We start from the raw sequence: 27,829 nt of genomic DNA on the forward strand, positions 1-27,829 counted from the left end.
GGAGCCTTTGAATCAGCCCACTACTGTGTGACAGTATTGCAACAACAAAAATATTAACTCAGAGAAAAAGTTTTGCCGCATTAAAGTCACATAGGAGGCACATTAGCATGTGAAAAGAATAAACAGGAGCATTCTCAGTTACACACTCCACCTGGCTGCTAACCAACGTCCTTGTCAGAAGTCCACCCACCGCACTGGCTAACACTGAAAGACCTCCTGGGGACCACAGTGACCATTCACTCGCTTCTCTCTTTTTCCCATGCACCTGTGACTGTTTTTGTGTTTGCTATTTTTTGCTTTGTCTTTTTCTGGCAACACTGTATCATTGGAGACACACTTTCCCTCAAAAGGAATTCTCCTGCCCAACAATGTGGTTTGTTTGTTCACTGGATATGGCAGGCCACAGAGTCAAATGAAAAAAAAAAAAAGCAACAAAAAAATAACAAGTCACCACTGTAATAATTAAAATTGCCACAAGAAAAATAAGCTGGGAGACACGGCAGTATGAATGGACTTGAAATAAGAAAATATGGTACTTTTACCAACTGGTTTCTTGCCGAGTTGGGGGGCTTCACAGGTGCAGTTGGAAAGGCTCTCCTCCTTACTCTCCTCGGACGGCTCATCCGGCTTCTCCATGGTCCTGGACCTTAGAGAGCTGCTTTTCCATTTTCCAAAGGACTTTGCCACAATCGCTTTGTCCGCTCCTTTCATTGTTTTCTGTAAAACACATTTACAGCATGACTTCCCAGGTTTATCCCTCTTGTGAGCCATCTGCCCCCTTTTTTGGCTCTCAATAAACCTGGGCTCATCTTTCCCAAACCCAAAGTAAGAGAGAATTAGGGCATTGTGTGCATATGCATTCTCTTAAGCATTCCAGAAAATTTCCTGATTGCCCTGGCATCTTTTTTAGAGAGCGCTTGGACATTGTTTTTCTCCTGACATTTTGCAGTCCTGTGTGGAGAGAGTGGTTGTGATTGAAACAGTATAAAACAATACTTTAGCAAAGTACCCACACAGTAACCGGTAGATGGAAACAGAAAAAAACAAACATGTTTTCATATTTAATCCAACTTAAAGGAAATAAAAATAGCACATTATGCCCTAATTGAGTGCTGTACAGTCCGCAAATACTATTACAAGGCCGATCAGGATTAGCAGTGGAACATACCTAGTTATCTATTTCTGAGTGCCAAGACTGCTAGCAGTGGGCAACTAAATTTCAAAAGCTGGCAAATCCAGTTGTCTCCTAAATACAGAAAGTACTTAAATCCAGAGCTAACAGAAGAAAAAGACGGATAAAGGGTGCTCTGCATATCACCGAAAAGCTTGTGCACTTTTCAGAATCACTGGCTAGGTTAAACAAATATGCTAAGTAGAGATCAAAACAATCCTTTGATCTGCAGCCTAGTTTCCAGAGGAATGGTTTGGCTGTTGTTGTAAATAACTTGTATAAATCTATATACCATTTGCCTTCAGGTAATATCAAAAGTGCCAGGGATTCGCAGGCAAATACCTTGTGGTTAGGAAATAGATCAGATAAAAGCATATAAATATTTCAGCAACCCTGCACCCTGTCATTTTCTGAATTATAGCAGAGTTTTTAAGCCCATATGATCATTTTACTTGTTCAGTTCCGTTACAGAAACATGAATGAGTCAAATCTGATAGCGAACATACATTCTATCCCTTTCTATTTTGTAGTTTGATTTAAAAAAAACTAAAAAAAAGATTCCTACCTCCAGCATGCCATTCAGGTCCAGCACAGTGTAAAACATTGTGCTAAACTTCATACAAAAGAGGCTTGAAGAATCAGAATGCAGAAGCTATGCAACGTGCTGACTAACTTTGCCCTCTGTTTTGATCGAGCGCACAAAGAAAAACGCTGTCCATTCAAAAACAGACAGCATAACTCTTTTCAGAGAGGGGGGACTGTGAACAAACGAGGCCATGTCCTGAGCTGCAGTCAGTTTCCCGTCAGGCTCGCACGGCGCTCGGTGAGGGCCGCAGGGACAGGGACCGGCTGACACCACACTCCCAGGCAACAGAACAACTTTTGTGCACACTGTCTTCCTCTAGAGCTTTTTTTTTTTTTTTTTTTTTAAACATGTCTTTCTACCCAAATTTGGATTAGCGTGCTGCTTTTGGGTTTTGCAGCTCGCTTTCACTTCAGCCCCTTTGGTCATACTTCAAAACCACGTTAGCGGAATTTGACAAGCTAATAGACTTTTCTGCAAATTCAATTAACAGCGATATATTCCCGTTTGGGCAGTAACATCTCATCATCGTGACAAAGCATGGCAAACAAAACAAAACATGGCAAACAAAACAATTTAACAAGTAAACTAAGTGCTAGAAACACACAAAAAATACTTTGTTGTTATTCCACCAAAACACACAGGTACTAAATATAAATCACTATTATAATTATTAATTTAGCTTTAGCGTTAATTTATCGTGTCAATAAAGCTAATTGGAATTTAATACTGTTGTCACTTGCAGAAATAATGATGCTAATAGCTAACGTAGACTTACTGAGTAACCAGCTATCACTGAAGCAACATGGCTTCCTCACTACATCACTTAGATTCGAAATGAACTTTGTCAACTCAAGAACATTTGTAGCTAAACCACACAGATTTGTTGAATAACTGCTAACCGACAAAAACAAGGCTAAGTCAGGCTACTTATAGCTCCTAGCACTAACTAAACTAGCTAACGTAGCACACAAGTTAACAGATTGAAAAAAGATGGCTTTAACTGACCTGCTTGTCAAAAGTTAGTCATTAAAAGACCTTGAACAAAATTTGAGAATGACATTATGTTCATTCTCAGGCTTTCGTCCTTTAGTAGCGAACAGGCTATGCTAGCTAACGCAGCAACATAGCTAACTGACAAACACAACAAAGATGGAGACGATAAACTCACCTGAATGTTAGACCCAACTAATCTTCAACTGGTTTGTCTGACTGAGCCATTTATTTTGCATTTAAACATCACATTTAAATCATGTTTTATAAAGAAATTACCTGTTTTAAATAGTCACGGTTTTTTCCCCTATCAAACTGTTTATGTTGTAAATACTGATAAAATGTTTTTTTAATAATAATAATAATAATAACTTTATTGATAGAGAAAATGCTACACAACAGAAAACAAATGGTTAGAATAAAGCGGTAGTATATAAATAATAATGTTAGTAATAATAATAATAATAGTTAAAAGACCAAAATACCCCACAATAAATGTATATGTTTTTAGTTGAGACTTAAAGTCGTTATATGAAAAGTGCTTTACACTGATGATTTGGTTAAATCTTTCTCATAAAAGTGATCATCTTATGTAATGTGCTTGTCAATATCAAGAATCACAGTAAGATTCACGTACAGACAGGTAGGAAATATAGAAAATTCATTGCTACAAACAATTTTTATCCCTGCTGAGTGTTTTAAATGCTGAGACCTGGTCTGAGGTGTTTGAAGGATATCACGGGAGCTTTGTCTCGGTTCTCTGAAGTCCCGCAAAAGCAATTCTCTGAGAGAACAGAATGTACCATATTCTTGACCTGTCTGCCTCGGATGCTCGCTGTATATGGAACTGAATACTGGACGTGAATTGTATCGTTCCCTGTGTCAACTTGTGAGATGGCAGTTGCTGTAGTGGAGTGGTGAGAGCGGCACATATGCATTATAGGAGAAAATTGTGAAATGACAGATTCCGGGTGTGATACTGAGGGAATGACTAACTAATAGGAGGGGTGCTCCAGGCTGTTAGCTTTGAGGAGCAGTTTGCACATTACTTTATCTTGTCAATCAGATTCCTGGAATGGAAGAGGTGACTGATAACTTGAATTAATTATTTTCTTATTGCATGCATGTGTTAATTCATGTTAATTTATGTCCCTTACAGGCCCAAGCCAGAATATCCAGAGTAAAGCGCCACCTCTGGCACACAGATCACCACACCACTCTCTTTGCATATATTTATATCAAATGAAAGACTTTTTTTTAATCCTGTTGGAACAAGGACCGACTGCCAAATTTGATTTTTAAATGTACTTTTAAGCTGTTCATGCTTTACGTTTGCATTTTTCTTAACAACTGAACAACATGGAGCAGTGTTTACGGCTGTGATGGGATTTGAAAGTTACAGATTATTATTTTTTTATAAGCAAATCACACCCCTAAAAACATAGTCCCTTTTTCTCACAGCTAAATATTGTAGCTCAAAGTCAACCAGGCAGTCCCTGTTCATTCTGTAATTCTGTATGTAGTAAATTTGATTTAATTATGAAAGGCAAGGTTTACGTCCATCAATGAATGGGGCTTTTTTTTCTTCCTATACTGTATTTGAGCTGCAGCAATTCTGTGGATTGCACTGAGCACACTTTAAACAATTGCATTTTGCTAAACATCTTTAAACATTTTGACAAATTTAACTTCCCCCTGAACACAGAGGATAAGAGGAAAAACATTTCTCTGATGAGAACAGAAACAGCAAGAAGTTCTAACAAGGAAAAGCCTGCCAGGTGGCGAACTGGCTGCACCAACAGAACGCACAATCTGTCTGCTTCTCCTTCCAAACCATTGACAGCTGCCATCACCAGCCTTGCACACTCGCACTCAGTGGCTCCTCAGCTCCCTGCCCATCCCTCTTTAGTGTTTCCTGCTAACCTCAGAGACAGGGTCACCTGGCCCCCTAGTTGCCCGTCTGTGGGGCCCTGCTGGCCCCCTGGAGACCTGCCTGCATGGGGATGCATGGCTAACAGAGGTCTAGTAAAGCCTCTTTAATATGCAAACCAAGGGGCTATTCCTTTGACCTGGGACCATAGCTTTTCTAACAGTGAAATCCAAAAATATCCTTGTGATGTACAACGATGAGATCTGATGACCACTTTTTGATCTGCTGGTTATTTGATACCTAATATTATAACGTACAAACGGCAGCGTATTTGGGAATTTTCCTCAAGCAGGTGGGTCATTTACAGCGATGTAGCATGATTGAATCAGAGTATGTTCCCTTCACTTTATTTGAACGAGGAAATAATCATCCGCAGTTTTAACATTTTGTTAAATTGGAACAGCATTTCTCCGCTGAGTAAAACCTAAGCACACAGATGCACAGAGGCTAAACTGAGGAGTGTTCCACAAAGCTACCATTGCAACTGGGCTAAAAATAAAACCTGGCAAAGTTATTCTGATCCCTTATTGGTCCCATAGTTTGATTTCACATTTAGCATTTGCATTCCCCTCCGCATAAACATTTCATTCTTCCCCTCCTGCAGTACAATGAGACTTGAGTGACTTTGGCAGCAGATTTTGGATCGGTGCTCCTGAATCCACCAGTGTATGTTATCAGCAGGTAAACAAGCTTTCGAACAAAGCCATAATGGAACTGCAAGCGGCATAAAGAGGCTCATCTCAAAAGCTATACAACCCATCAAAGCTGGTGTCATTTCCTCAACACTGCACTGCAGCTGGAAAATGCATGGCTGTTAGTTACAGTTTAAATCGCCTGTCTATTTTCAGAACACTTCAGAACTATTTGTATTGATTATTTACTTGTCCGTAAGCAGCCAGATTACCAAAATAAGACAACAGATTTTTTTAATGTTTGCTGGATTCTTCTCCGTTTTTTTGTTTTGTGGTAGGAAATCAAAAACTGTGTCATGCACTAAATTAATGGGATTTGCACTATAGGGTATTTGAATAATTATTTTCCACTGAAAATGAAATACTTCTGTCTATATTTGGAAGGATTATGGACGGCATTGAACTTAATGTGAAAATAATGTGCCCTTTAAATATGTAGTTAAGCTATATCCTACACTTTCTGCTCACCAGATGCAATCTTGTTAACCACATGCTTGAATGCTTGTCACCAAACTTTCCACACATTTGCCTTTTGGGCACAGCTCAGACGCACAACTAAACCTACGCACTCTCCTCCCAGTGAGTGGAGAAGCCTCAAAGCTTCCCTTTCATATGCTGCATTATCTCTATGGCGGTAATTATCCATAAAACTATGCCATCAGATGGTGATGATTTCCAATATGAACCCAATAAATGTGTTTAAAAATGTGAATTATCATATTTATGTGGATATGTGTTACTAATAGTGATTATGTTCGTCATGTGGGTAGAAAATCAACCATCCTTCGTATTGCGCATTCTCACATATTTCGCAGACATTTCATCACACATTTAATCTGCCCCTGTCTAAGATTTTCCACTGAACCTGTAGTCAAGGCAGAGAGAGGACAATAACGGATGAGATTATGAAGCATGTCTGTTAAAGCATGTCTGTTTGATCATCGTTCTGTTTAGGTGAAGTTCTCTACTTGGTCTCTTCAGTCCCTGACAGCAGATATATAACCTAATCTCTTTCCCTAACCCTTTTCTTAGGCATGAATAGGGTGGAAATGTGATGGCATTAAGTCGATTTACACCTTGGTTTGCAGTTTCAGCCTTAATGCCTCCTGGCTCTTCTTCAACACACTCGTCCCATTTAGATTTAGAAAAATATAAATGTTATGTTAAGGCTTTCCCATTTATTTTCATTTATCCATCATTTGAAGTTCATGCATATATTTACCCGACAAATAATGCTTGTTTATTTGCAGCTCCGTCTATCTGCTATAGAGTCAGAGATATTGGGAAATCAAATACAACTTGTGTATTATCTTCAAATGCAGGAGATATCAGTGACAAAGGGCAAGATCTAAGGCTGTATGACATTATTTGAGTCGTCCCTGACACGATTTTGGATATTTTACATTTACTCATCTAAACCTTCATTTAGTGCCTCCAGCATATGTTGACATGCGAAGAAAAGCTATTATAATGCGTCTTTGAATTTCAGCTGATGGCATTTGAAAGCTGCATTAATAAATCTGTCCTCACACAATAACTGTAGTTTGTTTGTGATACATGTATGGTATTTATTTATTTTTTTACATAAAAGAAGTTCAAGTTGGTTTAGAACTTTTTTGTTATGATTGTAATAAAATAGTAGAATTATAATTTAATGTTAATTAGGTCAGTATGATGCAAAATTAAAAAAAGGTTCAACAGGCAGTAGCAACACTTCAGCTTTTAGAAATTAACATTTGTCCAAAAGAAACATTAAATCTTATGATTGTTTATTATACAGGCAGATCTTTATTGTGTGATCCATTACAAAAGGCTCTAATGGTAAAACAGTGGTGTGAGTAAACCTGTGCAAAATTAGTATCTTTTATAAATTTGTAACCTTTTTTTCAATAAATTAATTTGGGTCATATCTTTTCATGTGTGTCAATGTACATATGTAATACATACTTGATGCAACATGTATATTTGTATTACTTTCATTTCGGGGGGGGGGGGGGGTTATTATTTCCTCTACAAATCTGTAATGCAATCTGCCAATTATGGTTTTGTAAAAAAAAAAAAAAAACTATTTAAAGTCTTAACTAACATTTTTTAAATTAAATTAAATGACAACTTTCTGTTGAAATAAATAACACAAAAATGCAAACAAAGGTGCCGACCGTACTGAAAGTTACTATGCTCGCTGCTAAACAACAGCCAATTTTATGACATAGTAGTGAAAAGCAGTCATTTGTTAGGAAAAGAAGTTTGACGGCGAGTCAAAGGCAGTTTTAATGGTGGAACTAGCAAGAGACTACACATGGCAATGTTAAATCCCATTCAGCCTGATGAGAGTGACTCCCAGCAGCACTGAGCTCAGTGGGGGGTTGTAAACATTTACACTAAGAGCCTGTCCAGTGCACATGGTTGGTGCTTGCCAGCCACCTCGGTATCGAATGTTGTGTTGCATATTTTGTCATTCAGGCCTGTCCCGAAATTGTAGGAATCACACCATCAATTTATGAAGGAGCCATCCAAATGTGACAACAGGCTTATGCTAAATGGAGAAAATAGAGCTAAACATTGTTAAAACACCCCTAGACCCACATGGTAGAGAGTGCTCGGCACAGAGCTGCTATGCTCCCCGCTGTGAACTGGGAAAGTGATGTTGGTGGGCTTCCTTCTCCATGAGGGCCGCATCGTTCTTGGGCCCCGATTTGAAGCCTTTTTGAAGTCTGTTTCCTGCAGTAGTGTGCCAACATTAATGTTTCCACAAAAGCAAAAATGCTAAATCAAGTGAATACACTATACTGTGCTATTCCACATTGACTCCTGAATCCCCCAGAAATTATTTAAAAGCATCATTAAAAAGCTATTGACTGTAAATGCCCCAAAGTCACTGTCTCATAATAACAAGCCATTGTTAAATAGTTTTTCATTAGTTAACACAGAAAAATGTACAATTGCCTTCTGGTGTAATAAATTAGTATTCGTCCTTAAACCGGGGAAACTTTTATTCCCAAATGAACATTGTGAAGGTGATTCCAAGAAAATGATTTATATTTCTTAGCCACAAATATAATATGGAAGAATAATTAGCCATCACGAAATGTGTTTGGGATCAATCCTTTATTGTTTCAAAACTCTATCTTTTACAATACAGTCATTTATTGTTACATGTGTGATTTGATGGGTAATGTACAATGTCCTCCGATAATGAAACACAGTCACAAAGTTTTCCTTTCTACATATCAATATTCTATGATAGTGAGAAGTTTGTGCTGATATATTTACTTGGTTCTGACAGCTCAATCACTTCCCTTTTCAATTCAACAAAAGCATGTTTTTTTTGAAAGTGCATTTCAAGGATTGCAAAGACGACTGTTGTCATCAGTCGGCCATAATGTACATTTCAGTATTGACAGAGGGCCATTCTGCTTTGTGAGTAACAAACAGCATTAACTACATTTCCAACTACAACATTTATCTGGATAAGTAAATCAAAGAAAATATATCAATATGCATGCCATGAACATTCCTCCATAAACATTTATAATAAATGTATATTTTCATTTAATTATGCTGATAATGACACATTATTTTCCACAAAAGGACAAAGGCTGATAATGAAAACTAATATTTAACATCCAAATTTTGTTCAATTTTACACACAGGTCAGATGGCGTTATGCCACAGTGTATAGGGCAATGCCCTAATAAGGTTAATAGCATTTGGTCCACGATAACAAATCTGGGTTATAAAAGAAAACAAAAACGTGGTAGCAGTTGGGATTTTGAACTGAAATTCAAAAAGAGTATGATGATGATCTTAATTTTCTCCATTTTTAAGGTCTTTCGTTTTTCAAGTTATGATGTCAAGTTTCTGATCAAAAATTAAGCAATATAAATATACATTTTAGCTGATAACTCGACTATTATACTTTTCTGTTCCATGGAACAGCTTTCACTCTGTAGAACTTGGTTCCTAAAGGGACCTTGAACCTGTTCTGGGCCTTATGAAGAAAAAAAAAAGAGAGAACTTTGTTAGTGAAAGATTTAAACTGCATTCATCAACATAACAGCATTACTGACATGGATGAAATCAACACATCAAAAAACTGGAAATTATTACTAAAAACATGATTTCCAGGACCACACTTGATCTACGTTGGTATATGGGTCTTTACACATATTAGTTAAAAATGTTTTACAACTTCAGATAAAGTCATTACCTTTTTTGCCTGGCAATATTCCTTTTCCATCACTTTTCCAAGAACCCACGGCCGTCTTGAAGTCCCTGAAGCTAAACAACAAAACAAATATTCAATGAACACTCAGTAAAACAAACAAACAAAAAGCTTATTAGGCAAAGTCCAAGCAAAGCAAAAAACAGGAACGCACCTACGTATATTACACACATTCGTTGTTATAAATCTATTCATACTTGACATATGATATCTAATTACCAAGCGATTTGAAATCTGTTTATCTTATTAGTAAATCATGAAACAAATTCCAACACTACAGTTCTCATCATAGGCTCAATAGGTGTGGACAGGACTGACCTGGTTTGAGGTCCAGTGCAGTGAGAGACTCCGAGTGGAGGAAGTAGAGGGTGGGTCCGACCGTGAACAGCACATAGTTGTCGTGTCTTTCATCCAGGATGATTAGAACCAAATCACCAACCTGGAAGCTGCAACATTCAAAAAGACAAGACAAGGACAAAGACGATGAGATGATGAGTTCTGCAAACTGCTTTCAAAATGCAATACATTTATGGTAATTATATAATGATGTGTATTATCACATTGCATACAATCATGGTCAGTTTTAAATTAAATAAAAAAATATTATTTTTGTAGTCACACCAGCAAGCAGCACATGTTACAGCCATGTGTTGTGTTCACTTACTCTCTGATGGCGATTTTGTCTGAATGCCGTGAGGACACAGACGACATGCTCTGAGACATCTACAAAGAAAAGGAGTAGGGACATTACGCATGTTAGAGAGAAGAGTTGTACAGTGTTGGCAACAAATGACTTCCAACAGAAAATCTGTGTGACTTGAGATTTCCAAGAAATAGTCTTAGTAATTAAGTGTTTGTACTTTGACCCTAATTACAGAATTAAACTCAAACTAATCTTAGTTGTGTTTTTTTTGTCCAGCCTTATTTAAAATTTTCAAACCACAAAAGTACACTTTAACACATGTAGTATATTTTTGTATTTCAAACTATTTCAATAAAATATATCCCTCTTCACATTTCATGACTCTTCTATAAATTTCATTGCTGAGCTCTTTAGCCTCCTGGGTCAGGATTTTACTCTTTGATGCTACTGCCACCTAGTGGAGCAGGTGCTCCATAGCCCACAGTGACAACTAGAATGGCACTGAGAGCTTTATCTCCAAGGCCCAACAGTGTAATATGAAAACATTTAAATCTCCTTGATCCAGGTTTTTATTTGGATCTACACAGAATTGCACACACTCTAAATATCAGTCTCCTAAAAATGCCTGTTATTTCTTTAATTTATTAAGATCCATGAATTATTCTCCAAGAAATCAACGGAAATGTTGCATAACAACCTGTCTAGCAATGTTAAAGAAAGAGCAACAAATTCCTGCATCCGGATCTAGACCCAAATTTAATAGGTTCTTCCCGACCCAGATGGAAACATAACCTCCTTGATGGAGGCAATAATTAACCTACCAGTCTTTGACTGAGGCGCTTGTTTTCTTCTTCCTTCATGTGTAAAGTCTGCAACATATATTAAAATGTGATTTAACACATCCAGAAAAAACAGTGTGTTGTGCACAAATACTATGTATAAATACTGTAAAAGATAAAGATGTATATTTACCCGCTCGAGTAGGAGTATCCGCTGTTTCTCCTCTGACATCAGGATATTATCACTACACAAAGAAATCATCAGGTTACTGAGAATCATCCTCTGAAAATGTCAACACAACTTTATGCATTATGTGGAAATAAAACAATAACTTTCATACCATTACAACTAAATAGGTCTTAATCTTGTGATATTAATGATAGAAACACTTGCACTGTCTGATCCTAGCCTTCCTTCCTTCCTTCCTCTGTCAAATGTCCCCTCTGTCCATCCACTTTTGGCTATTGTACACAATGTCTTTTGAAATGTCCCTTCAATAATGCAAAGGCTTCTGTCTGTCAATCAACATCCATATCCCTGTAACATGGAAGCTTCTCTACAGCAGCCTCCTTTAGCTCTGCAACTTCATTATGGGTTGAAAATGACCAAGATGCTGAGAAAGCAAAATTACGGGGCAGTTTTTCTGAATTATGTACTTGGCGAAAAAAACTAAAGGGCAACTTAGTAATAAAAAATACAATAAATGTTAATAAACAAAAACAATGACACAGGAAAAAAGTTTAGCAAACTAATTAAAACAGAGTATTTCAAGAAAGGAAAAATTTAAATAGCTGGAAAATTCAATTAATAATAGTAATTCAATTCCATTCATGTTTCATTGTATGAGACTGGTTTAACACAGGCTTCAATAACCTGAACAAACTCCATCTCTTGTGTTTAGTGTGTATAAGAACCAGGGTTTTGTCAGTTAGGTTAAGAGACAAAGAAAACTTGGTTCAGCAGAGCTACCTTTCTAAAGCCAGACATCCAGACATCCAGATTGCATGTTTCTCATCAACACAGTTTGTCCTTTCAGTGAGCTGTCATAACGCTGTGACCTAAATAAAACTTAACATCGCACAGAACTTTCTTATATAAGATTTAATCCTGTTGTAGTTTAATAAAAAATAAGTTGTGAACAAAGGAAAATGCACTGACAGGTCAATGCATGACATGTCCGGGTTAATCAGGTTAAGAAAATGCATGTACATGTGTTGCTTTAATCGGAGTTCTTCCCAATAGGTGAGAGTGCAATCACTATAATATTCTATCAAACTAACAACATGTACTGTAGAGAGGATGCTTACTGGACTGTCACCATGCTGGCTTCCACCGCTGAGTCGACATTTTCGTCATCTCGTATGGCTGCTACACAGGCCAGTCTGTCAGTTTCAGCCATGGGCTCAGAGGAGCAGTACCCAGCAACATGCAGAGCTCTGGCTGCTGCTGCTCCTGCTGCTGATGCTCCTAGTGCTCCTGATGCTCCCGCCTCTGTGACCTCCAGAGCTGATGGGTGAGGGGTGAAGAAGGCAGAGGAGACCAGTGCAGTGCTGCGCAGGCGATTAAGCTCTTCTTCCAAGTGTTTCTTCTCCTGAATGACACTCGCCCGGTCCTCAGAGAGAGACTCGATCAGAGCTGCAATATGTGAAGATAAATATGAAACGCTGCCAGGCCCATCTCTAACTTCCAACTTCAAAGATTGTCTCTTTAAAATACGGTAGAAAGCAGTAGAGAAAAAGATAAAACCCCTCCTCTCAAAGCACAAAGTGTCCAACGCTCACCTTTGTCCTTCTCCTGCTGTTGGGTCACATTGTGCAGCTTCTCTGTGAGGTCATGGATGATCTGCTCCTTCTTCAGCTTCTCTCGGGTTAGAACAGTGTTGAAGTTAGTCTAGAAGAACAAAACATTTTGAGTTTAAAACGCTTGACACGTATTTCAGTGACAAAGATATTTTACAGTACATCAAAGTACACATTTGTTTTTGAGGGGATGTCTTTGAATTGTTTAATTCTAAGGATTTCAGATGCTTTGTTGATTTTAACAAACCTGTTTAGAGTTTCTTTGTTGCACTGTAACTCATCTTTTCACCATTTATTATATCAAGTGACAAAAAACTAAAATGAACTGAAATGATGCATGTTGGGTTTTTTATATTGATAACAATGACTAAATTGTGTGAAAAACATCAGCTTGAACTATGAAGAGGGGTGGGACACAGAGGGGGTTTGCCTTTGGGAACAGTGAGTGATGAAAACTAATTAAACAGTAAATGTTTAGGGTTAACGTGTCTTTCTGCTGCTCCCTTGGTGTCCTGACAGACTGAGATTAGTGCCGGCACAGTTTGAGTGGATTTTCTGGACAAATGAGTAAAAGCCTGATCTCTAGATGTGTAAAAGCTTAACTTGGAATTAAGCGCAACTGGCTGAGAGTGACAGTGCCAAGAACTATTACAAATTACAGGTTTCAGAAAGTAAGTGCTCACTGCTGCATTAGATTGTATCACTAAGTTAATGGTAGCTCTGTGTTAAGTTTACTAGGCTGTGCAAAAATACAAACACAAAAGAACTAACACTACACTACCAGACTGAATTCGTTTTAGCTAGGTGTACCTAATAAACTGACAACTAATACAACAGTCTGGCTATAAATACTACCTTAATGAATTGTGTATTTGAAGTTGGTCGCTTAGATAAAGAAACAGAAAAGAAAACCAGAGAAACCAAATAAAAAACATCTGTGAGCAGCACTTTTTTTCTATGAGGGGCAATTTGGGGTTTAGTATCTTGCCCGAGGACACTTCAGCATTCACAGCCTCCCCAAGTTCTTTTCCATTCTCTAAATACAAACCTGCGATTCTGCGATTAGTGATGTCTTGAGGTTCTGTATCTCCTCATTCTTCTTCTTCTCCAGGAGCTCGATCTGGGACAGCAGCGAGGCCCTCTCCTGCTGCAGCCGCTCTTGTAGTGCAGAGTCCAGAGACAGAGGCGCTGCGGCATCTGCGATTTCCTCGGCGCGCAGCGGCGAGCCTTCATCACTGAAAGGCACACAATAAACTTTTAATCTGACAGGGTAATATGCAAACTATTTAACAGTTCATTCTTAACAAAGAGTAGAAAACGTATTTACATATCTCATCTATCCATGTGTCATTTTAAACGTAAGCAGATTCAATTTAAACAAACCATCAACTTTACTCAGTTTTTATAATGTGGAAAACAAACCAAAGCTACATTTTTATATGTGGTGTCATTTACCTTTTTGAAGATCGTCTCTCATGAAGCTCACTCTCAAGTTTTTTGATTTTCTTTAACAGTCTGTTTTCCATCTCCTCCTTCTGCTGCTCCAACTCTTTAAAGGCTTCTGGTGATGCAACCTTGGTGGACTCTTGTTTTTCGAGTTCTGTCTCAGTGGCTCGTCTGTCCTGCTCTACTTTTTGGGAGAGCATATCGTTTTCTGTCTGTAGTTTGTTGACGAGAGTCCTCAGCTCTTGCTCCAGTTCTTGGAAGCTCGTGAACTGCTTTTCTTTTTCTTCACTTTGAGTCACTTGCTGCTCTAATTCCTGCTTAAGTTTCTGTTGCTGCTCCGAATGGTTTGTCTCAGCATCCTGGGACTGCTTCTGCAGGGAGGAGAGCTCATTGTGCAACAAGATAGTTTCCTCCTCGTGTCTGTCCACCAGCTCGGAGATGCAGTGGTCCTTCTCATTCCTCATGAGACTCCTGAGCTCTGCCAGGCCCACTTCATACTCCTCGTTTTTTACCTGAAGCTGCTTTTTGACGTCTGCCAGCTCTTTGCCGAGGACAATGGTCTCAGCTTCAACCTGAGACTTCACAGCCTCGGCCTGCTGAGTCTTGGCCTCCTCAAATAAGAGTCTCACCTCCTCAGTCTCTGACTCTTTGAGGGCCAACTCCACCTCGAGTTTGCAACGGAGTTCAGCAAGCTCAGTTATACGAGCCTCCAAGTCCTTGATTTGGTTTTCTTTCTCTCCAAGAGCAGTGGCATGTTGATCAGCTGCCTCACTTAAATTTGTACTGTTTTCAGAAGCCAGATGTTCCAGAGCCTCCTTATTCTCTTGGGTAAGAGTCTCCAGCTGTGCCTTGTGCTCCTGCTTCATTCTGACCTCCAGCTCCTTTAAGTGAGCTTGCTCCACAGCTTCCAACTCCTGTCGAATCTTCTGCTGGCCACGTTCAATCTCAAAGTGCAGATTCTCAAGCTGGCTGGTCAGGGAGTCTCTTGCGGCGGAAAGCGTCTTGATCTCTTCAGCTTGATCACTGATCAACTGCTCCAGATTTTTGATCCTATCCGTCTGGCCTCTCTCCGTTTCCATCCATCGCTCTCTCTCATTCTCGAGCTGAGTAAGTTCTTTCTCCTTGCGCTCCATAAGGCCCTCCAGCTCGAGCATCGCACGCTGGACGTCTCTCACAATGTTCTGGTTTACTTGGTTTTCCTCCGTTAGTGTCTGAATCTGCTTCTCAAGCTCTTGCCGAACAGAGAGCAGCTCACTTTGATGCTGCTCCTTCAACTTCAGTTCATGGGTCAGGCAGAAGTTGTCCACAACGTTGCGCACCTCTGTGGTCATATCCCTCAGGTCAAAGCCAAAGTCATGTTGTTCTTTTAACACTAGACCCCGTAAGTGATGGAGATCATCCTTTACACTTCTTAAGTTGGAATGGGACTCCTCTGCAGCAGACTGATACTTCTCAATAACTTGTTTGAGGACAGTGATCCTAAAATTCTCCCTCTCTAGTGTTGTGGTGTCCTGCATACGCTTATTATCGATGGCGTTGATCACTGAAGAGTACAGAGACTCTACCATCATATCAGGACTAGTGGGGTCACTGATGGGGTTCGGGGAGGTCAAGTTCCCTTCAATCACAAACTCATTGACAGCAGACATGAAATCAGACTCTGGGCTCTCTACTAGAGAATCCAGGTCGAGGGAGCCCTGCTGCAGGACTGGGTCCATGTTCGGATGGCCGATGGTTTCAAAGTCAAACGTTTGTGCATCAATGCTGTCTGGGGACAAGTCCTCCAAAGGAGCTGGGACAGGAACGTGTAGGGGTTGGCAGCCTGGACCCTGAAGGCCAAGAGAGGTGGGGGTTTTGGAGGACCCCGGTGTGGTGCTCCCAGGTATACTTTCAGACTGTGGGGTCTGCATGGTTGATCTGTGAGAGCTATGACAATAGGATGCCTTGAAAATGAAACAGATGAAGGGAGAGGAAAAGAGGAGAACTTAGTACCTAAACGAAGAAGAAAACTAAACCATACATGTATGAAAATATAGTTTGGATTTGATAATGTGTATAAGAACCAATTTTGATTATAAAAGTAACCAGTATTAAGTGTTTCGTATTAATTACCTAGACTGTGGTAGTCTGCTAAGGTTTTAAAAATGTTTTTACACTTTTTATAGTGATATAAGAATATGAAAAACACACAATCTCTTAAAAGTACAAATGAAGGGTGTTACTGAAGCTTTGATTACCCTTTGTTCGTTCAACAGGTCAGTGATAGTTTGGGACATCTCATCCACGCTCTGCGCTGCTTGAACCAGCTGGTGAAGCGTCTCTACGTGACGATTTAAGGGCTCAAAGTCACACATTGTAGGAACCCTGAAAAAATATGGGGAATGACTTTAAGGACAGAATGATAAATAGTCAAGAGTAGGCGTCCAGAAGTTGAAGCTTTAAATTGTTTGAGACCAATTTCCATGACCTAAGAAAAGGCTCCTGAAACGATCAATGACATTTTATACATGAGTAACTTAATTTATAACTTTGCTATCAACTTGAATCTGCCTGTATAAGTTATACTGGGCTTCCGAAAAACAAACAACATATCCAGTATGATTTACCAATAACAATCTCCTACACTGGGTGTGATAGATTCTTAGTGTAGAGAAAGGCAGAAAGTTTATAAATGAGCTGAATAACTGCGGAGTGAAACTCAATTTATCTGGATTTACTGCCTTTTCATTAACTGCATTGACATTTTATGGCACAATCAAATGTCTTGCAAGTTGTTCTGAAGTTTTAAAACACCTATTGTTGTTGTTATAATCTCCAAACCAATTCATTTGATTTAGAAATGGGCATCAACTTCCAAATCTACCTATTTTTATTGGTGACATCCCAGGTTGATTCTGGTAACATTATATAACTGACACAGTAATACCTCAAACCCCTTTAATGACTGAGGACAGTGACTTACATAAGGAAAGGTTGCACCTCCAAAGGACAACAAGATTTCAAGTACTGCAGGTCCTCAAGTGAAATGTCTGGAAGTTCATCGTCAAACCTTCTCGGCTTTCGTGTCTATAAATAACATCAAACAAAACAAGAGGAGAAACCTTGAAATTCAGCTGAAATAATATGCATGATAATATCACTATCAGCTTGGTCAAAGTACAAACAGTTTCCCACTTACACAGAATGATGTGGGAGGCCATGAATCGAGTCCTCTAAACAAACGATTTCTGAGGAAAGACTTCCCTGAGAAGAAGAACACACATCAACAGATCAAGGCTGATCTTTCAAAGACCTTTCAAAAGTTCATTGTTCTGTAAAGTGATTAAAAAAAACAGTTGAGTTTTTTAAAAGACACTTACTAAAGAGTTTCCCGAAGGATTCCCTTTTGAATTTCTCGGCCTCGTACAGTCGTTTGCCATCTTTCACAAGTGCATAAGCCCACTGAAGAGATAAATAGTTGAGACTTTAGTGCAAGAAAATAACTTCTTTCCATGTCTACTTTCAGCGTTTTCAGGCGAGACCTTCAATATTATTACACTCCTACAAAATAACAGGTTTATATGTTGTTGTTTTTTCCTAACTGTTCAAACTGTTAAATCATTGTCTTATTATCCTCATAATAAAAAATAAAGAAAGAACCCAGGCTCTCAGAAGACACATTTTGAATACTGTTTAAGAAAACAGAACCAGAAAGTGAAGAAATGCAACAGAAGTGTCTTCATGTAGCATCAACCACTGTCTAAAATTAAAATCATCTCAGCGACAGAGGACAAATATGAACAACTTCAAGTCAATTCTTGGCTTCAAACTATTTCTTACTCTGACGATCCATTTAGACACAGCAATACAAAGAAAAAGAATGAGTTTTAGTATTTTTGCTAATGCAGTGGGAGGAGCCATTGCATTAGGACACAAGTCCTTCTTGAGCCTGCTAAATAGGATGTGCCATGTGAAATGGCACAAAGACACTCAAAATGCCAGCTTATCTTGCCAGCTGAGGCATGTATTATAATATTATCCTATTCTGTTGCATTTATTTTCTCAGAATTGCTAGATAGTGCAAGATAAAAACTAATCTAAGTGAGCACTCTGTCCAACACAAAAAATAAAAAAAATAAAAAAACACAAAGTTTATAAGTAACTCAATCGTCAAGCAACTGTAACTGTGGCTTATTTTCTCTTCGTCGTGGTGGCAAAGTCAGTGAACTGCCCAATTAATTGAATCTGTAAATTATTCGCTCAGCGCTAAATGTCCCCAAAAGCTCTGGATTCAGTGAGGCAAGAGAGATAGAGTCTAGACACACAATTAGTTTCCAATAACGGCATTTAGCACTGACCTCTCTGTAGTGGCGCATAAACATTTTCCTCCTGACGACTTCCACCACCGCCAAGCAGTACATCTGGGGCACAGTACTGAGGGCCTCCACCACTCTCACTCGTTCCAATAGCTCTGTCAGGAGTCTGAGTAGAGCCTGAAGCTTCTCACTGTCCTGGTCTGCATGAAGCATCACGTAGCAGCACCATCTATTTCAAAATTATTACCACCATTAAAGTTTCAAAATGTGACTTAACATTTTGAAAAGCCATTAAGAGTAATATAAAACTAGACCAGACAATGAACACTGGGGGAAGAAGTGGTTTTAAGCTTTACTTGAGTCTGACTTGAAGGTTGTTTGCAAGTTCTTGTTTGGCAGTAGTGCACTTCTTTTTGATGTCGAGCAGCTTCCTGTGGTTGTTCAGCATGATCATCAGCTGGTTGGTGTGACTCAGACACAAGTCGGGCAGAACAGATGTATCCTTCAGGTTTTCAGCACGCTTCTGATTGGCCAAAAATCCCTTTAAGAGATAAAACATCAGCGCAACTCATTAAAAACAGAAGATGGAGAAAGTTATTAAATAGTGTTCATCTCTTACTTCGCGTACCTGAGCGAGTTCCTTTTGTTCGTTCACCAACTTCTTACAGCTTGCAATCATTTGGTCAAGAGCATACAACCTGTCCTCAAGCCCCTTGATGGCTTTCATGTTTTGATTATCCAACTTACCAATAGTGTCACGACAATCTGTCAGGAAGGGTTGAATGACCCGTGGGTCAAGCTGAAAGAAAGACACATTTTAATGGAAGACTCTCACCCCCCATGTAAGACTTAATATTTAGAATTCCACATTGATATGTCTATTCATACATCACTGACTCACCCTATTGATGGAGTCAAAGCATTTCCTCACAACTGATTCCACATCATTGGGTCTGTCTTGCACGTTGATCCAGTCTAATAGTGTGACATTGAAGGAGGACGGGTTGGCAAACTCTGGAGTGTCGTCATCGTCATCATCGTCGCTGTCATCATCGTCGTCGTCATCATCATCATCATCATCTAATAGCGCAGCTCTCAGCCCACCCCTGTCAGTCATTTCATTTGTTTCATGGTCACCGGTTGGCTTACATGTGGCCGCTTGTGAAGCAGAGAAGGATGCTGATAACTTGGAGGGCCTCTTTGCCTCAGCAGTGTAGCGCACAGACTCAGAGGACTTTTCTTCTTCTGTCCCGTCTGAATCCTTTCCTGGGGTTGGACTGGACTTCTCCATGCTCTCTCTGTAACTGTGTCTTGTCAAACTTTCCAGCAGAGGTATCCTAGCCATTACAGCTACCGCTGTCCCTAACCTGCAATTATGACAGAACGGGGATGAGGAGTAAAAGTTGAACAAGCTCTTTTCATTTTAGCAGAAACATTACTTGCATTTATTACTGTTATTTCAGACATTATTTGAGCTACAATTGTAATTACATTATTCAAAATGTCAAAAAAGATGTACAAAATAGAATATATATATATATATATATATATATAGTTAATAATAATTATACAGCACTTTGTATTTCCAATTCCAGACTACTGGCTAGGGCTATCAAAATGTTTTTGTTCTCCTTGGCAACACTTACTTTGTAAGTTTCACCTTAATTTCTTCCAACTCATGTTGATAATTTGAGTATGCAGCGTCAAACTTTACAAGCAACTTCTGATAAGACAGAGTGCAGTCGTCCAGATTAGCCATGATAGCAGCCCAGCCTTGGTGTTGAAGATGTTCATCATGAACCAAACGTTCACAGAAAGAGCAAAGTTTCTTGGCAACTTCAAACATTTCCTGGGGAGGAACAAACATAATGTCAGGACAATGATGATTATGAGCATTACATAACTAATTGTTAGTTGCAATCATTTTAATTTCAAGGCAATTTCTTAGGACAGAGATGTCCCACTGCAATGCACATTTAAAAACAGAAATAGGAGGTAACTACCAGAGCAAGTTGTGTTCGTGAGGCAACAGTGTGAAAAACAGCTGGCATCAGTAGAGACTCCTCCACCTTGACCTGAATCTCACTCTCAATCGAGAAGGTGGTTTTTGGGATCGTTGGATCCCGGTCACACAAGATCATCTCTTTGTTGAACAAGAATATGGGATTTGTTTCCTACAAATCAACAATTAGATATCAGTAATCAGAACATAGCATATGCTCCCAGTATACGTCCTGGGCAATTATAGACATTATATAACACACAAGCACAAACAACAAGTTGTGTAGACTTACAGTGCCAGCACTGTAGCTGCAGACCCGTCTCTCTGCAGCCATACATTCCCCGCCATTGACAACAAGGACTTGATGTTGAGTTGCAATCTTATATTTGGCTTGGATGGCATGTTTAAGCTCCAGTACACTGAGAAAAAAGGAAGAGTGTATTTAGATCACAAAAGTGAGGACGTACTGACCACAACTTTTAACAACATATTGCTAAAATGCCAGTGTCTTACGTTTGGACAGCAAGGTCAGTGTCAAATGTCAGCGTGCAGCCATTGTTGACCTGGAACACATACAACTTCATGTTGACTCTTCCAGACTTCTACCCACTTGCCTAACTTGCTCATTTAGTCATTCGAGGCCACCCTGTGAAACAAAGCACAAACACGAACATTAGATCTATGATTGTCTCAGCTCATACATTTTATCAAACATTCTTCATCAGTAAATGAATGACGCTGCCATTCATTAAATGCACAAAGCCACAGAGCAACTTGATAAACACCCTTGCACAGCGTTTGCTGGGCTAAACAATAAGTAGAGGGGACATTGTTTCAGTCTGTCTCTTTACATAGTTTATTCTTTTAACATCAAGGCCCATCATGTCACCATACCCGTCCACCTGAACCCATAGGCTCTTGGACACTGAATAATTTAACCTCGGGCAGTCACCTTGTTGTTAGTTACTGGTTACTCTCAAGTTTGTGATGTGACAATTCACCTGATATGTTCCTCTAGTGTCAAACTGTCTTAACATATATATATATAAAGCTACTTCTAATTTGCTCATGCTCATCTGAGGAGGTATGTACAACTGCAGAGCCAAGTTTGGGACATTACTTCAGTTAGCACCGCTCACTGCTCACTGCTGTTAGCATGACAACATAAAACACCTTCTCAGCCAAGTTGCTATCACAGGCTCAGACAACCTGAGCGTCGGTAAATGTCAGTTAATTGACGGTAATCGCAGCTAGCACGTCTCTGGGCCTGCTGTTGTTCCGTGTGACCGGGCTGAACGTGTTTTCCTTGACCCATATTAAAATAGAGGACACTCAGTCGTTGCTTTTTTTACCCCAGAGGCCTCCAGTCATTCGCTGTTACAGTGTCAAAGAAGCAGCCACCGCCAGCAGCTAGCCAGCTAGCTCGTCTCTAGTAAACCGCTGACTGTGCTAACTGGCTATTAGCTAACACAGCTGTCAGGCTAGCGCAGGACCGCTATTTCTAATTTCGATGATTTTGACAAATGTGATAAGATTAACCACAGCAGCCAACACCAACCATTTAACACTCATACAGCTGTACAGAGGATATCTCCTGCTGAACTGATTACAAACAGGGTTTCGCGTGTCTTACCTCGCTTTTCTCGCATCTCCCCGTTCTTGGTCTCCACCTCGCTAGCCGACAAGCTAGCAACTGAGCTAGCTAGCTAACCTGTTTTAGCTTGGCATACATAGAGCTAGCTCGCCCAGCCACTTAGCTCACGTCAACTGGACTAAATAAGACACGGACAGCTGACAGTCATGGTCAGTGGCACAGATCAACCATGCTGGTGTGAAACAGACTTCTGATTTGGCAAAGTCCAGCGGAGATGGCGTAAGAGACGCGCCGGGGCAGTGGTTGTTTATCTCAGGTAGCTAACTACGCTAACACCCTCTCAGTAGCTCGGTCTGTTTTGTTGTTGTCATCTGCTGATGTGCGGAACGTGGACGAACCGACCAATACACACGCGTTACACCAGTCAGGTTCACTTGTGTGTTCTGCGCATTTATAAGATAAATACACGCATTTTATTATTGTCGATTGCATTAAAATATATCTACATGACATTTAAAGAAATACATGATAATATACTAAAATGTTCTGGATTGTAAATGTTCTGGATTGATTTAGCGATTATAAAAGTATGGTAAGGTTTTATCTTTTCTTCTTTTGCCATGCATAACATTATTATAAACATTTATAACTTTTGTTTATTTATTTCAAATCATTTTTACCTATTTAGTTATTCTGGCTTGACATAAAACTACCTTCAACATCAAATACATTTTTTACCAGTCTTTAAAATTAAAGAACACAGCCTCAAATATAATTTATACTATAACATTATTGTCCCATATTTTTATTTATGTAATTTTAGTCTTTGGGGTATTTGTATTCCCTACATCGCCCATAAGCCTACTGACGTCAATGAACTAAATCTACTGACACATATGTGCGTTACACGGATCGGGCTCAAAAGATTCGGCTCTGAAAACGGTGTCCCGTTTCCCATGAGTCTATGCGTTCGTCACTGTACTTGTCCAGGTGCATTGTGGGAAACTGTGGAGTGTTTTGCTGCAACATGAGAAGGGGTGTGGTTAACGGAGGGCTGCAGTGTGTGGAGGATCCTGTTTTGCTGCAAAGACTCAGACTGTTTATAAAAAGATGCAAAGATGAGGCGGTCTGGGGTTTGTAGCACAACACTCTTCATTTTCTGACACATTATGTGATTTTTGCAGGTGAAGACGTTCAATCTGAAGTGAAGGACTATGCATAACAATAACAAAAATAAAGAGACATAGTATTATAGCAACTCATTTTAACTTGCTTTGACTGACAGAAAATAAATAAATAATATAATATGTAGGCTACCTACCTTTCCAAAGAAAAACAGTACTGTTATACCCCTAAGAGTTTATTTTTTAGTGTACCTTGATTATTATTATGACAGACCTTTTTACAAAACATACATTTCTAAATAGATCAAATAGAATAAAACAATAAATAAGTGTCAGAATATCTATATGAAATAAATAAAAGTGGTGCATTATTAACATTATTACTATCTTTTGTCCACTATATTAAATGTAATGTATGTTTGTGTCTTACAACGTTTGAAACCAAAATGTGATTGGCATATCAATGGGGTAATCAAACTGCATGGTCGTCAAGGTTACTGCATATTCATTAATTGCCATAATATATTATTTACTTATGTGAACTGATCCTATAATCAGTGTAATGTTCTATAAATCAAACTTCCTCTAGAGGTCACTGTGTCCAAATGATTCATTTCACCCAATGACGTCAAACGGAAACAAATAGGTGATTCCTTTATCTACCACTTCTTATTGCATCTAACATCATCTGAAATCAACTGAGTCAGAACAAATTAGGGGGAAGAATCTAAAATTAGTTTCCCACTGTGACCTCTTCTGCTGCTATTTCTTGCTTTTATTACCAAACAGGAATGGACATTATATTATCCCACATAGTGATATTAAGCTTGTTTGCCATCAGTTAGGCCGCTGAGAGCTCTAACTCCTCATTAGACCTTTTATAAATAAAGTTGAATAAGTCTCCAGTGAACAGGATCTAAACTCCAAACAGGGGTAGCGCATCATTTCCTGTAGCTGATAACTAAAACGAGCTCAAAATCATGTTTGTAAGCAATTCTCATGAATTCTCATTAGTTCCAACATATTGATGTAATAAAACAACATGTATTTTTGGAGCTGTTAAAAAGGGCCTGGGAGCCCAAACAGAACACCAGGGTGACATGACTTCTACCTCCATGCATTCAAATCCCGGCAATCATGTCTTGTGTGGCCAAGTATTATACTCTAACCCATAGAACATAATTTTGTATTGTGGTTCAGATATTTAGATTTCTACAGGTGACGGCTTTTATAAAGCATTGCAACAAGCAGAAATGATTCAGAAAGCCTCTAATTTATGCTTGAAACTGAAGTTTGATTTATCGGGGGTGGACGACCTTGTTGCTGTTTGCCAATAGCCCCCACATGTTCTTCCAGCTCCTCATGAACTTTTAGAAATCAGCTTTGGACCTGGAACAAAATGATTGCATCGTATGAACCATGTGGACATGTTGAGGCAAAAAACACTGCAGTGAACTGGTTAGGTGACAGTTTAAAGGGTGACAGTTGAAACTAGTCTGTCTGGATGGTATCCAGCAGGGCTTCAACATAGTTCAGGTTCCTCCTTTTGCAGTTTGCTCATGAAATGATTCAGCCTCTTTTGAGTACTAATAAGTCAAATTCCCCCCCCTCTTTATTAATTTATCAGCTCACTGTTTTCTCTCATAAATTCATGTATGAAAACTCTATAAGTTTGTAATAATTAATAGTTATGTAACTGTGTATTTTGGTGGTCCCATGATGTCAAGACAAAAACAAACGTAAAAAAGACACCAAAACTTTTAACAGGAACTGATCTAAAAACAAAATAATCTTAAAATCCTAATAGGTACCATTAAATGCTAGAAGAAAAAATCCTTCCACATCAATAAGGAAAAGCCGAAATAAAAATGTGATGCATATTAAATCAGATATCTATAACCCTATTCCATAAAAAACTCTTGACCTGACTTGTAAAAGCTCCTTTTAGATGTAAGAGCTTGATTTGAACGAAAGGCTATTCCACAACAAGCCACCAGTGTAAAAGAAAGGAGCCCCTGGCTACAGGATTTACTCTGGGCATTATACATGAGCATACACTGGCCCTGGTATTATGGATAAAATGAGAATGAACCACTGTCATCTGAAAGCACAAGTATTTAGGAGCATAACCAATAATACTATTGAACATATGATTCAGCTTCTGTTCCTCTACTCTGAGTTGTACTGGCAGCAGTCCTACTTTTTTTAATTCCTCAATATGAGTACGAGGGGATGCATTTAACAAAGAGCCAATAACATTATTTGGCATCACCTGCAGTTTCTGTCTAAGTTTGGTTGACAAACCACTGTACTAAGCAGAACAGGCATAATCAGAATGACACTGTATTAATGAGGACACAATAAGTTTCTAACTAAAGACTACTATAACTACAATATTACTTTGCTCTGTGTGGTTCAGATTGCATTTCAATCACATTCATTAAGTCATAGATGAGCTTCCACATGAACATGATGAACATTGGCTGCTCCTCACAAACTCTTAGTTACTTATTCCTTCATTTAAATGTGTAGTCTCACTGAGAACAAGAATTTAAGAGATACTAGTTCAAATTAAAATGTATCGGTGTAAAGGTTTACCAAACAAAAATCAATGGTCACTCTGACAAACAGTTTAAATAGATAATAGGCACATTGGATCAATATGAAATAAAAATAACAGCACGAAAAAAGACAAATAATAAATAAATGAAATGATACTAATGGGATGGTACTTCTTGAATATTATTTCCATTGTTCAGCAGCCTATGTGCCTTACAGTTGTGGGTATATTATATGATCAATAATTAAATAACTTCATTTCACCCAGTATGTACGGTTCATTGCCAGAGGATGTTTCTAACTGTGGTTGGTGGATAAAAATGCAGTGATTAAAGAGCGGCTCCATCTTGTCTCCAGCAAAACAAGTGATCAGGGAGGGAAATATCCTCCATCTGAAGTGGTTTGATCGTGAGGCTTTAATAATGGTTCGCATGGAGGTTTTGGCCACAAGGAGAAGGAAGAAATTCAGCCTGTCAATTTGTATTTCAGCTTCATGTCTGCAAGTTAAAATACCCAGCAGTAAATTAGACGTTTCATAAATATTTCTGTGCTCAACAGAGGAACTGGGCTGTTCTAGTATTCATGATAACTTCCAGTGTCCCGGGGCAGCTCTCACAGGCTTTCGCAGATCATTTAGGGCAAGAAACTAGATTACTCAATTGTGACATGAAACGCTTAACATGCTGAAGCCATTGTGCTGTGAACCAGGGCTAAACTTTAATATTTTACTGAGAGGAAGAGGAGAACTGCTCATCAGCACTAAACACAAAGTTTTATCACTTAATCTCTTTTCGATTAATTTGAACTTTTTCATAAAAATGGATGTAAAAATTATGAGACTTGAACATTAATGACTATTTAATATATTCTGTTATGCAACACCGTGAGAAACGCACAGGGGTGTGACGCACAATACATCACTCTTTGAGTCTTTGAGCTATTGTGTTGAATAGTTGCAGTTGTCATGACATGTCAGCCCTGCAGGCCACTCCTGTGTGTGTCACCAGGTGCCTGGATGAAAACATAGCCCATAATAGCAGCTCCAACACTATCATTTGTCAGATACATACATAACGAACCAGGGAATTACCTGCATAATAACATGGAGTGCTGTGGGATGATGACAGTGATGTGTTTGAGAGGAGGAGTTCCAAATGTGGTCAACAGGTGGAGGCAGTAGGCTGAAGATTGGAAACAGAGAGGACATGACATACAGTGTGTTGCAGAAGTGGTTCATTGTTATATAAATAAAAGTATAAATATAATCTGCTTCACATTCTGACAGTGTGTAGCAAACAGGGAGTTTTCAGCACATTTAAAAACTCACTGTTGACAGAGGGACAGCTGTCATGACATTCTTCAAATTGGGGTTCTATTTTAATCTACGTTGTAGTTTATTCCTCTGTATTCTTATATTTTTTGCTACATATCTTACTTGTATAGACACTGAGCTACATTACACTTGATAGTTTTATACATTACTTATTTTCAATCATCTTTTACACATTTAGTTTTTTCATTTTGGCAGTAAGTTTCCTGCATCAAAACAACATACCCTACCATACCACACCATACCATAACTATACCACACCAAACCACACCACACCACACTATTAGATACAATACCATACCATATCACACGATAACCACACCACACCACACCACACCAATAACCCACCATCCAGAATCTTGACTGACTGTGACAGTCATAGAGCCTTTAACAGCTGTTGTTGTAAAGCACATTAATACCAGAAGGTGGCTCTGTTTCCTCCTTTATAACTGACCCATATCATTCCACTTCTAATTTACATTTAATGTAAGAGGGAATACCTTTAATGTAAGACATTCAGATTTGTTCCAAAAATATGATAACTAATGAAATTATTGGTAAACTATCTATATATATTGATGCCTTTTGTGCTTTGCTTTAAGTGTGGTGTTTATCCAAAAGACAGAACCACAGCAGAACATCAATTCTCTCTTAACTGTGCAA

General features: G+C 38.9%; 2 protein-coding genes and 1 long non-coding RNA gene across 8 annotated transcripts in view; all 3 read right to left on the reverse strand.

Moving 5' to 3' along the window:
* The window catches only part of st18 (ST18 C2H2C-type zinc finger transcription factor), a 41,385-nt gene extending 38,520 nt beyond the window's left edge, over positions 1–2,865 (reverse strand). For 2 of the 5 annotated variants that reach the window (XM_034613201.1, XM_034613198.1), the window contains exons 1-2: positions 1,737–2,158; positions 537–717 (exon numbers count right to left, since the gene is read on the reverse strand). In XM_034613201.1, the coding sequence (XP_034469092.1) occupies positions 537–717; positions 1,737–1,790 (235 nt within the window). In that variant the 5' untranslated portion in view covers positions 1,791–2,158. Of the gene's footprint in view, positions 1–536; positions 718–1,736; positions 2,159–2,762 lie in introns of those variants that run through there. The other 3 variants (XM_034613200.1, XM_034613197.1, XM_034613199.1) reach the window with 3 other exon arrangements.
* LOC117778033 overlaps positions 1–27,829 on the reverse strand; it is a 303,640-nt gene that overhangs the window by 239,553 nt on the left and 36,258 nt on the right. The window lies entirely within an intron of this gene.
* rb1cc1 (RB1-inducible coiled-coil 1) lies at positions 8,463–22,531 on the reverse strand. 2 transcript variants are annotated; one of them, XM_034613193.1, is made up of 23 exons: positions 22,193–22,531; positions 21,073–21,205; positions 20,852–20,978; positions 20,561–20,731; positions 20,204–20,406; positions 19,459–19,924; positions 19,186–19,356; positions 18,914–19,098; positions 18,600–18,786; positions 17,622–17,703; positions 17,441–17,505; positions 17,225–17,328; positions 16,500–16,626; positions 14,272–16,205; positions 13,865–14,051; positions 12,799–12,907; positions 12,325–12,652; positions 11,210–11,261; positions 11,059–11,106; positions 10,259–10,317; positions 9,913–10,040; positions 9,580–9,650; positions 8,463–9,360 (listed from the first exon to the last, which is right to left on the reverse strand). In XM_034613193.1, exons 2-23 carry the CDS (start codon positions 21,141–21,143, stop codon positions 9,283–9,285), a joined length of 4,953 nt encoding a protein of 1,650 aa, XP_034469084.1. In that variant the 5' UTR covers positions 21,144–21,205; positions 22,193–22,531; the 3' UTR covers positions 8,463–9,282. The 2 variants fall into 2 exon arrangements, with proteins under 2 accessions (XP_034469084.1, XP_034469083.1); XM_034613192.1 differs by having other exon boundaries at positions 16,500–16,647; positions 22,193–22,530.

This window comes from Hippoglossus hippoglossus, chromosome 17 (genome assembly GCF_009819705.1).
Source record: "Hippoglossus hippoglossus isolate fHipHip1 chromosome 17, fHipHip1.pri, whole genome shotgun sequence".
Classification (NCBI taxonomy): Eukaryota; Metazoa; Chordata; class Actinopteri; order Pleuronectiformes; family Pleuronectidae; genus Hippoglossus; species Hippoglossus hippoglossus.